The sequence below is a fragment of the Solanum tuberosum genome, unplaced genomic scaffold (assembly GCF_000226075.1).
Source record: "Solanum tuberosum cultivar DM 1-3 516 R44 unplaced genomic scaffold, SolTub_3.0 scf00219, whole genome shotgun sequence".
NCBI classification, from domain to species: domain Eukaryota; kingdom Viridiplantae; phylum Streptophyta; class Magnoliopsida; order Solanales; family Solanaceae; genus Solanum; species Solanum tuberosum.
In genome coordinates this window covers 903,887-915,157 of record NW_006239145.1, presented here as the reverse complement: position 1 = coordinate 915,157, position 11,271 = coordinate 903,887, and the positions used below count along the sequence as shown (strand labels likewise).

Sequence of the window (11,271 nt, the reverse complement as noted above, 5' to 3'; positions counted from 1 at the left end):
AGGATGTGCATTGATTATAGACAGTTGAACAAGGTCACAATCAAGAATAAGTACCTTATCCCCAGGATTGATGGCTTGTTCGACCAACTTTAGGGTGTTAGTCATTTTTCGAAGATAGACCTCAGATCCGGTTATCATCAGCTTAGAGTCAGAGATAGTGACATTCTGAAAACAGGCTTCAGAACTCGGTATGGTCATTATGAATTTGTAGTTATGTCATTTGGACTAACCAATGCTCCTGTATATTTCATGGATTTGATGAACATGGTATTCAAGTAGTATTTGGACTTGTTTGTTATCGTCTTTATTGATGATATCCTCATTTACTCTAGAAATAAGGAAGAACATGCTACTCATTTGAGAGTTGTCCTGAAAACTGTCAAAGATCGCCAATTATTCGCTAAGTTTAGCAAGTGTGAGTTTTGGTTGCAATGAGTTGCTTCCCTTGGGCATATTGTATTTAGCGAAGGGATCCGAGTGGATTCTCAGAAAATAGAAGTAGTGAAACAATGGCCCAGACCTACCTATCTTATAGATATCAGAAGTTTCTTGGGTCTAGCGGGTTATTATAGAAGGTTGGTGGAAGGATTTTCATCCATAGCTTCTCAATTGACTAAGTTGACTCAGAAAAAGGTTAAGTCTCGGTGGTTAGATGAGTGTGAGAAGAGCTTCGTAGAACTGAAAACTAGGTTAACTACAACTTTTGTTTTGACTCTACCAGAGGGTTCAGACAGTATGTGATCTATTATGATGCGTCCAGAGTCGGCCTAGGTTGTGTGTTGATGCAGCGAGGTAAGGTTATAGCTTATGCTTCTAGATAGCTTAAGGTGCATGAGAAAAACTATCTGACTCATGACCTCGAGCTTGCAGCAGTGGTGTTTGCACTTAAAATTTGGAGACACTACTTGTATGGTGTTCACGTAGATGTGTTCACAGACCATAAGAGCCTTCAATATGTGTTCACCCAGAAAGAGTTGAATCTTCGCCAGAGGAGATGGCTTGAGTTCCTCAAATACTATGATATGAATGTGCTTTATCATCCTGGTAAGGCCAATATAGTAGCAGATGCTCTTAGCAGACTATCTATGGGTAGTGTAGCACATGTTGAGAAAGAAAGAAAAGAACTAGCAAAGGATGTTCACAGGCTTGCTCGCTTAGGAGTTCACCTTATGAGAATATCAGATGGTGGTGTGACAATTCAGAATGGGTGAGAATCTTTATTGGTAGTGGAGGTTAAGGAAAATCAAGACAATGATCCTATATTTCTTCAATAAAGGGTGTAGGTCATCAACATAGGGTTGAGGTTTTCTCCCAATGGGGAGATGATGTGCTTCGCTATCAAGGTCATTTATGTGTTCCTAAAGTGGCTCATGAGTTAGAGTTTCCACCAGAACTAGCAGCAGTGCATATGGTCTTTCACATTTCGTTGTTGAAGAAGTGTGTGGGTGATCCAACATCCATAGTATCATTGGAAAATGTGGATGTGAAGGATAGTCTCACTTAAGAGAATGTGCCAGTTGAGATTCTTGATCGTCAGATTCGAAGGTTGAGAAACAATGAAGTCGCTTCAGTTAAGGTTTTGTGGAGGAGTCAGTCCGTAGAGGGAGTTACTTGGGTAGCAGAAGAAGCCATGAAGGACAAGTATCCTCATCTATTTCCTTCCGATTCCACTCCAGCTTGAGGTAATAGTTCCTCTCCAGTTTTTCAGTCATTCATGCGTAACTTCAGTCTTAGTATCTTGTTCCTTCGGTTTATACTTGCATTTTCAGCATATTTGCTTGTTCTCGGATATTAGTTCAGTCAGATTTCAGTTTCCATTACTTAGTGGTAGGGTTTGCAGCTATTTCCCTCCATCTTCAGCTAGTTTAGTCTTCATTCGAGGATGAATGTTCCCAAAGGGGAGATAATGTAACACCTCGTGTCCTAGACAAACCAGATTGCAGAAATCAGAAGTTGCAAGTGCCACCGACGAGCACCACCATGGACCGTAGATGGGGTCCGTGGATGGCCACTTGCAGCCCTTCCCAGAAAAGTCTAGAAAAATTGTCTAAGGGTCGACCCACGGCCGAACCCACAGACCGTAGGTCAGACCACGGGTCGTGGTCTTGGTCCGTGGATTAAGACCCCCAGAACCTAGTCTCTCAAGCCAAATAACGGTTGACCAGGACGGACCGTGGGTCAGTCCATGGATCGTCGATCACTCTATTGGTTATCCCCGACGACTTTTAAGTCAGGGGTCGTTTGGTCTTTTACCTACGCATTGGACCCCTAAACTACGTGGTTTTGGTCAGTTTTAGCCTAGAAACTAAATTAGAACCTAACCTAATCATAATTCACCAAAAATTCATCAATCTTAGAGCAAAACAAGAGGAAAAAGTCGAGCAGCTCTAGTTCAAGAACGCATCAAGGTTTTCTACAGTTCCAGTCCCGAAATCGAAATATTTCTCTGTGAATTTCGTCACCAGGTATGTGGGATTTCACTAGTGAGTTCCTTTTACCTATTAGGTCCCTAGATTTCAGTCAAATTCTTTGATTCCCTTAATTATGTTCAGACCTAGAGTTTCTAGAACGTTAGATTATTGCTGTGATTTAGCTGTTAGATTAATCCTAATCAGAATATTACATTTTCGTAACCATGTTGCTAAAGCCTTGCATGAAATTCAGAACCCCTAGTTGTGTAGATTCATTTAGTTCATGAATTACACTTGCTAGGTCAGTTTATTCAGATATACATGCATCAGTTTACAAATGTTTCATTATCAGTACTTCATGTTGCATTTTCAGTTAGCATGTTAGAATCTTGAGCTATTTTAGTTATTTTGTATTTTATACATTCTATTGGGAGTAGGCTTAATACCGAGTTGGACTAGGGCCAGTCACCCTCAAGTCCTAGAACTACGTGCCCTATAGGTTATAAGTCCCCTCTGTGGGCATCAGTTTAGTGATCACTCCAGTCATACCTCTATACCTCTGGCAGGGTATATTGGGTCCTCTCGATGGGGCGTATACATCGGACTCCATGTTTAGCTCACGTGGTTTTATGTCGGTGATTAGTATCTCCCACAATCAAATTCTATTGCATTGACCAGGTTATCAGTTATAGTTCAGTATTCAGTTTCAACATGTTATAGACTTGGTCATTGCATTCTGTTAGTTCATGTTCAGTAGTTTTAGTATAGTATCATGTTCATCTTATATCATTGCTCAGTTATGTATATTGTTTAACTTTATTCTATCATGCATGTTCAGTACCCTTCAAGTACTGACGCATACTCTGCGCTACATTTTTTCGTGATGTAGGTTCAGGTCCTCAGCATTCAGATCATGCATAAATCGGTTCCCGATCTCCAGTTCAACAACATCAGTGGTGAGTCCTCATTCTTCGAGGACGATTGACATGCTTATCTTTCTACTTTCAGTCTTTAGTTTCAGTTTTTGCTAGATTTAGATGGGGCATGTCCCAGCATCTCTAGTCAGTTAGATGCTTTATTTCAGACATAATTAGATTCAGTTTTATCTTTGGAGTTTGATCTTTTAGTTGTTAGTAAACTCTCAGTTTATTTATTCAGATAGTAATGGATATTCCCCATCATTTCAATTTTATGATGTTTTAAGCTTCCGCACATTATCTTCTTTAATCAGTTTATCTAGTATGCTTATGATATGCCAACTTAGGGTTAGCTTGGGGTCACTCGTGATCCTAGGTCCTGTGTCCGCTTCCAGGGGGTAGCCTCGGGGAGTGACAAAAGTCGTCATAAACCATGTAGCCAACGTGGGTAGAAAGGGTCATACTTTTTAGATGATTCCTTATTGCTTATAAGCATAGACTAGTGGATCCACTTAGTTAGTAGGTCTTATACCCTGGCAAAGTATAGGACAGTTCTGGCAACGTGGGCTAGATGATGTATTATCACATAGCTCATAGTGATGGTTTTCGGTTAGAGAATCTCCCTTAGAGTTTGTTTTGTATTTCATATACAAACAGAGTTTATTTTGTATTCTTGCATACAAACTGAGTATATTATAATTTCTAATACATTGAGTTGCTATTTACTGTTTTAAAAGTTTTTCTTTATAATGCATCTTTACTACTGCTTTATATTGAAATGAGTTGATTAAGTTGAGTATCCCTGAGTTGAGTTGAGACAAGGTAAGTTGTTTCTTCATTTCCAGTTCAAGCTTATGTCTGGTTTAGATTTTCCCTCACATGCTCGTACATTCCATATACTGACGCCCTGCATGTTTTATGATGCAGATACACGTGACCAGGATCATCAACCATTACTTAGTTGATCCAGTTGAGTTCCAAATTTTCTTTGTGAGCCTCCTTGCTTCCGGATGATCCCTTCATTATATTTCTTTTCAGTATTTCAGTTGTTAGGATGATCGGGGGTCTTGTCCTGTTATCCCTCAGAGTATTAGAGGCTTCATAGATAAATAGACACTAGTTCATGAGTCTTTTCATTTTCAGTTGATCATGTTGAGACTTGAGTTGCCTCTTTGGGTCAGTTGAATGTTTCTTTAAACATTTCTGAGTTTATCTTTTGAGACTTTTGAGTTAAAGCTTTCATTTGAATTTATTCTATGTTAAGTAAGTCTTTCGCTAAGAGTTAAGTCAGGCCAAAGGTTCGCTTGGGGCCAGCAATGGTTCTCGAGTGCCAATCGCGTCCAGGGTGTAGGCTCGGAGCGTGACATAAGGTACCTGGAAGAACGAAGGATTATATGCTCATGTATACGAGATCCAATAACTTAGAAGTTACTGGATACTCAGATTCAGATTTTGCTGGATGTGTTGACACTAGAAAGTCCACCTTTGGTTGCTTGTTCCTATTAGCTAAATGAGCAATATCGTGGAAGAGTGCTGAGCAATCTGTCATTGCTACATCCACAATGGAAGAAAAATTTGTGGCATGTTATGAAGTTACAATTCATGCATTATGGTTGCGGAACTTCATTTCAGGACTTGGGGTTGTCGACACCATTACCAAGCCGCTGAAAATTTATATGATAATACTGCAGCAGTATTCTTCTCCAAGAACAATAAGTACTCCAAAGGTGCCAAACATATGGAATTAAAGTACTTTACTGTCAAGAAAGATGTTCAGAAACAAAGAGTGTTACTTGAGAATATTAGAATTGATCTTATGATTGCGTATCCGTTAACAAATGGCTTACAACCAAAGACATTTAAAGAACATGTTCAAAGAATGGGTCTTGATTGTACTTATGATTGATACTTTTATGATGTTTTTACACTTTGAGCTCAATTATGTGTTTCTGATATACATTAATGAATTTCTTCTTTCTCATAATATTGTATACATTATTGTTTTGAGATATTACAAGATAAGTCTATGTGAGACATTATTGTGGACCGTAATATTATATGTTTTATATCTTATGGACCTAGTATGATAAGTTGCTAATGTAATAGTAAATGGAAGGAAGTATGTAGCTTAAAATTTATGTACAACCGTCATAACTCGCATTAGTAGTTTGCATATTGTGGTATGTATGATGGACATTACAGAAGAGATTTATTGTATGCACAACTAATGTTTATCAAAAATATTAATGTTATATGGTCATTGGGCCAAGTGGGAGAATGTGATAAAATAATTCTTACTTATGACCCAAGGTTACTTGTGACCCAAGTAATACCATAAATAATACTCCCTCTGTCCCAATTTATATGACTCACTTTCTTTTTTGGTCAGTCCAAAAAAGAATGACACATTTCCTTATTTGGTAAATATTTAATGACATTATCCCTATTTTACCCTTCTTGAATTGGACTCTTTTGGATTTATATTAATGACTGATGTGACATTAACTTATGAGAGAGGGAAAAGTCATAAACTTTTCTATTCAAAGTCAGATATAGTTATTTTTTTAACAAATTAGACTTATTAGTAAGGGTATTTTCGGAACATTGTAGAGTCTTTCCATTTTTCTTAAAGTTTGTGCCAAATCAAAGTACATCATATAAAATGGGACGGAGGGAGTATTTAATAAAGAATAGATCTCGTCCATACATTGGTTATTTGATAGACGTACCAGATTAAGTCTTAACCTTTATAAATTGGTCCTCCCTCCACCTATTAGGGTTACCACATATTCTCTACAATAATTCTATCACTGAAGGTTGTGATAACGTAAGGCTAGGGCAAGGAGCTAGAAACCAATTTACGACTAACGCTTCCGCTTTTCTCTGTGATGATGTCTTCCGCATCAGGTATGTATCCCTAACGATCTCTATGTAAAATTATCGTGTTCAAAATCCTGATATGTATTAAAGTATTTAATCTTACACCTCAAACTGCTCTCTAGGAAAGAAGACTTGACATGATCAAAAGAAGACAAAGACATTTTAGGTCATGATCACAGAACATGAGCTGGAAGTTTACATAAGAGAAATAAGAGGGAAGCCCGGGAAAAGAAAATATGAAACTCTAAGAATGAAATTCAGAAGCATCAAAATAAATTCTCAAGTCGAGAATTGTTGAAATGAACTTAGGAATCCCAATTTATTAAAATCCAGAGAAGGAAGAAATTACTACCTTGGGTGACACACTTTTATTTTATTAGTGATCGAGTTATGTATAGAGTAGCATTTAAGATGATATATAGGTCCAACACTTTTTTTCTCAGAAATATATTCATCGTCAAGACTCAAGACCTATGAAAAATATCTCACTTCTTAGCCACATCTCGCGCCATACCCGAAAAATGAAGGGACTACCTATTTTGAAAATAATAACTAAAGTGCGTGGAAGCGTGAGTAGAGAATTGGATGGTGTCCAAATAATAAATGAATTTGGGGAAGCAATGAGATTCAGCCTACAAAGAATTCTCAATGATGTGGCCAAAAAGATAAAAAAAGAAAAGAAAAGAAAGAAGATAAATGTGCGGATATCACCGTACAGATAGCTTGAGCATGACAGACGGATATTAGTTGACACCGCTAATAACATTACCCCATGATCAACATCCATTGGGTGTAGTACTTTAGGACTTGAGTGGAGCTTTATCATTGATTGGTGCCCTACCTTTGTAACCTATAAATAATTTATTTTCTACATTTGGAAGGGCAACCTTATTCCAAGCAATACTTGAGATCAAAAAATATATTTTCTTGTGCCCCAAACTTTTATTATTTCCTAACTCTTCATTTTATTACATTGATCCTCACTGAATATTTTCGGAGCTGATGCAAGCAACACCGAACCCAGCTCTCATCTACATCCACAAAGCTAAAAAGCTTCCTCCGACTTCACATTTATCTACTTTAACATTATTGTCTCTTTTTTCTATTAAAACAATAATATTCAATCGTTAATAATCAAATCTTATGATTTAAATTAAGACGTGTCCTTAATCTCATATAAATTTAATTACACTATTTTTCTGGATAAAACATGTAATTTTTATGTAATATTTGAAATTACAGAGAATGTATGTATTAAAAGCAAAAACCTCAAGAGAGATAAGGTCGACAAAAAAAAAGATACCATATAGACGTTTGTCGGCAAGGACCACCATAATTATATATAGTAAAAACAAAATGATAGAAGGGGTATTAATACCACCACAAATAACATAGGAAAAAATAAATACAACAAAAATATATAGTTGCGTCATAATTTAACGTCATTAGGCCTACGTCAAATTCTAGAAAGATAAATAAAAATGTCTTATATTTCAACTTTTTTTCTTAGTTGGGTTTGCTTCCTTGGAGCTTCCTTTCATGTTCTTATCTCTTTCCTTCTCACTCTCACCCACCATATATAACTTATAGCCCCATCACTTCCCATATTCTCAGATCTTATAATTTAAAAAAATGGAGGAATTTCTTGGTGAAAACCCACATAAAAGATTGATAAAAGAACTTGTTGAAGGAAAAATATTCGCTGTCCAACTTCAAAGTCTACTTAAACAACCTAATGAATCAGTCTTAGCTGATGAACTTATTCGAAAAATCTGGGGATCTTTTACTCAGGCAATTACTGAGTTGAATAGTTTGGGCAATTCCGATAATAGTTTAACCCAGAGCCAGATCGAGGAAGTTGATCAACCCAATTCGGGTTCTGGATTGAAGAAGAAGAAGAAGGAGAAGCAGGACCGGAGAGGTTGCTACAAGAGAAGGTAATTATAGTACTGTTAGTTTAACTTCTATATACTGACGTTGCATAGTATATAGTGCTAGTTAAAGATAAATTGTTTTATAAAAAGTGTCTTAGTATATATGAAAAGAATTATTACTATTATTTAGTATGATAGTGTAATGAAACAACTTTTTACTATATCGATATGATCTATCGATATCCAACACTCGAATTAAGGTAAAGATAACAGGTGAATGTGACTTGACAGTGTGACTAATTTTTATACTATCGATGACTATTAGTTAAACTCATGAAAAGTAGGATGGATTACCTAGTTAAAATACACTTACAATAAATATTAGTTAGATCTAAGTAATTATATGTAAGTATTAAGTAATATTCTTCATTTTCAATTGGGATATATGGTACTTGTGTAGCTAGCTAGAAAATGAAGAACTAAATATAAAAGAATACTAAGTACCCCACTAACCCTTACTATAATTTTTGTGTATGCAACTTGGAGAAAAATAGATCTACAAGCTAAGGCAATTTGAATAGTCAATTGGATATCTTGTGCCTACAAGCTAGCTAGAACATTGTTTAATGAACACACAAGTCACTTCAAACCTGAAGCAAGTTGCATATATAATTATTTATAAATGCAATTATCAGTTGTATATAATTATTTGTGGATAATTTGAGCTTTTATATATGTATGTATGTATGTATGTATGTATGTATGTTCAATCAAATGAGAGAAATTATTTTTGTGTTTGCAGAAAAACTTCAGGTTCATGGATGAGAGAATCTGAAACAATGAATGATGGTTGTGCATGGAGAAAATATGGGCAGAAGAAAATACTCAATTCAAAATATCCTAGGTATATTTGATTGGTAGATATACCTCCAAGTTAATTAGGTCCATAGTTTATATGATATTGATGGGTAGATATAAGAAATAAGTTATTCATAAATAAAATTTATATGACGTTTGGTTGACAATTTAGAAATTCGAATAACTAATGCATGTTTAAGTTATGACATAATCTATGTATCTTTTTATACATGATAAAAGATGGAATAACTAATACATGAATAGTTAATCTCTTTATAAAATACTCCCTCCGTCCCTTTTTAGTTGTCCACTTTAGAAATAGCACACAGATTAAGGCAACAATGATTAGCACAGTGAAGTTACAATTTTACCCTTATGACAACTTTTCACTTCAAAATTACAATCACTTCTTTGAATTCAAGTGAAATAAATTGGAGGGAAACAACATACACTTTTTAGAAATTTTCAAGAAGTGTAAATAAGGGTATAATAGGAAAAAATTGTTGTCCTTTCTTGATTTGTCAAAATGGACAACTAAATAGGGACAACTAAAAAAGGAAATATGGACAACTAAATAGGGACGTAGGGAGTAACATATAGTAGATTTTTTCTCAACTAATCTCTACATTACTAGTACCAGCATAACAACATTTAATATTCTAATTTTTGAGTATGTTATTGTTCGTGTATATGAGTTAAATTCATTTCTGATAGATGTTGTGATGATATAGGTGCTACTATAGGTGCACCCATAAGTACGATCAAGAATGCCGGGCCACAAAACAAGTTCAAATAATCCAAGAAAATCCAATAAAAATGTACCACACCACATACTTTGGCAATCACACTTGCAATTCAACAAAGATTCCAAAACATACATATAATTCACAATTCAATCATGCTATGGTAAAGCACAGTGACTCTACAGTACTAAAAGAAGAAGAAGAAGAGGAGGAAGAATCCAAAGGACAAAGTGATAATGCATCATCAATTGTGGATTCTAATTTATGGCAAGATTTTATGCCTTCTTCTCCCTCTGCTCATGATTCCACTTTGACTGCTAATTATAATGCTGCTTATTATGAAGGGGTCATATCTAGTCATGATATGGAAGATTTGGCTAAATTTGGTGAAATTGAGGCAATTGAGTTTTGTTGACATATTGTTAATAGTAATTAATCCTTATGGGCTATGGCTAATGTTGTAGAATAAAACCTCTGGCTATGTTCTTGTATTACTTTTAAATGAAAAAAAGGTATATAGTAATTTCTCTCTAATTGTACTTTTCTGCTTTTGCTTTACTTATCTGTTAATTTTTACTACTTTCAAGTGCATGAGAAGATAAAAGAAAAATATCACAAAAATTAAAGTTGGTTTGAATTGACTTATTTTAATTGTTTTTAAGTTAAAAATAATTGTAAAGCATTTTTGGTTTGAGTAAACTACAAAAGTATTTATAAGCACTTACTTTTAAGCCAATAAAATAAAAAATAAGTCAATCGTGAGTTAAAAATCTTAACTTATGTCTTTCTACTTATAAATCAAAAACAATAATCCATCCAAACAGATATAAAACTTCTAAATTAGGTTTAGGATTTAATAATTTGTCAATGTCACAATGCACTAGGTATGTTGTTGACGTCTTGTTGTATTACTTAGGAGAGTGTGTTTAGGATTAGCTTAAAGAACTTTTTAGCTTACTTTTATATTTGGTAAATTTCATAAGTATTTTTAAGTTAAAACAAGTAAGAGTTTAAGAGATGTGTCTAATTTAAAATATAATTTACCTTATTATCTCAATCTAATATAATAGTAAATAATTGCTTGGACTTCTTTTTGGAGCTTTTGAACAAGCAATATGATTTTTAATTTGCAACGAGAACGGTAATAATTGTATTTTATATGTTTTATCTCCAAGTGATCATGTGATATTACAAAGATTTTGTTGGTATTACATAAGTTGTCTTAGTTGAGACAGAGAAAGTAACATGCATTATTTGAAAATAATATAACTACTATAAATTTCAATAATTAACAACTTGAAATATTAAAAAATATATATAAAAATTTGGTTGAATCTTGAATTTTTTTGTGCCACCTAAATTGGGGTAAAGTGAGTAACATATATTATTTGAAAATTACGTAAAAAGTATTATAAATCTCAATAATTAAGAATTTTAAAAACATATTAAAATTTAGATGACTCTCCAAATTTAAAACGTATAAAAGTTTGATTGACTCTTGAAATCATATCCGTGCTATATGAATTGGGACAAAGAAAGTAATATATATATATATATATAATTTGAAAATAACATAGAAGTATTATAA

At 34.4% G+C, this 11,271-nt stretch overlaps 1 protein-coding gene across 1 annotated transcript; it reads left to right on the top strand.

Moving 5' to 3' along the window:
• Nucleotides 1–7,717: 7,717 nt before the first annotated feature.
• On the top strand, nt 7,718–10,217 carry LOC102581335 (probable WRKY transcription factor 70). Its single transcript, XM_006356415.2, has 3 exons — nt 7,718–8,145; nt 8,885–8,986; nt 9,672–10,217. The coding sequence occupies exons 1-3, from the start codon at nt 7,841–7,843 to the stop codon at nt 10,096–10,098; spliced, it is 834 nt and encodes a 277-aa protein (XP_006356477.1). The 5' UTR covers nt 7,718–7,840; the 3' UTR covers nt 10,099–10,217.
• Nucleotides 10,218–11,271: the final 1,054 nt, after the last annotated feature.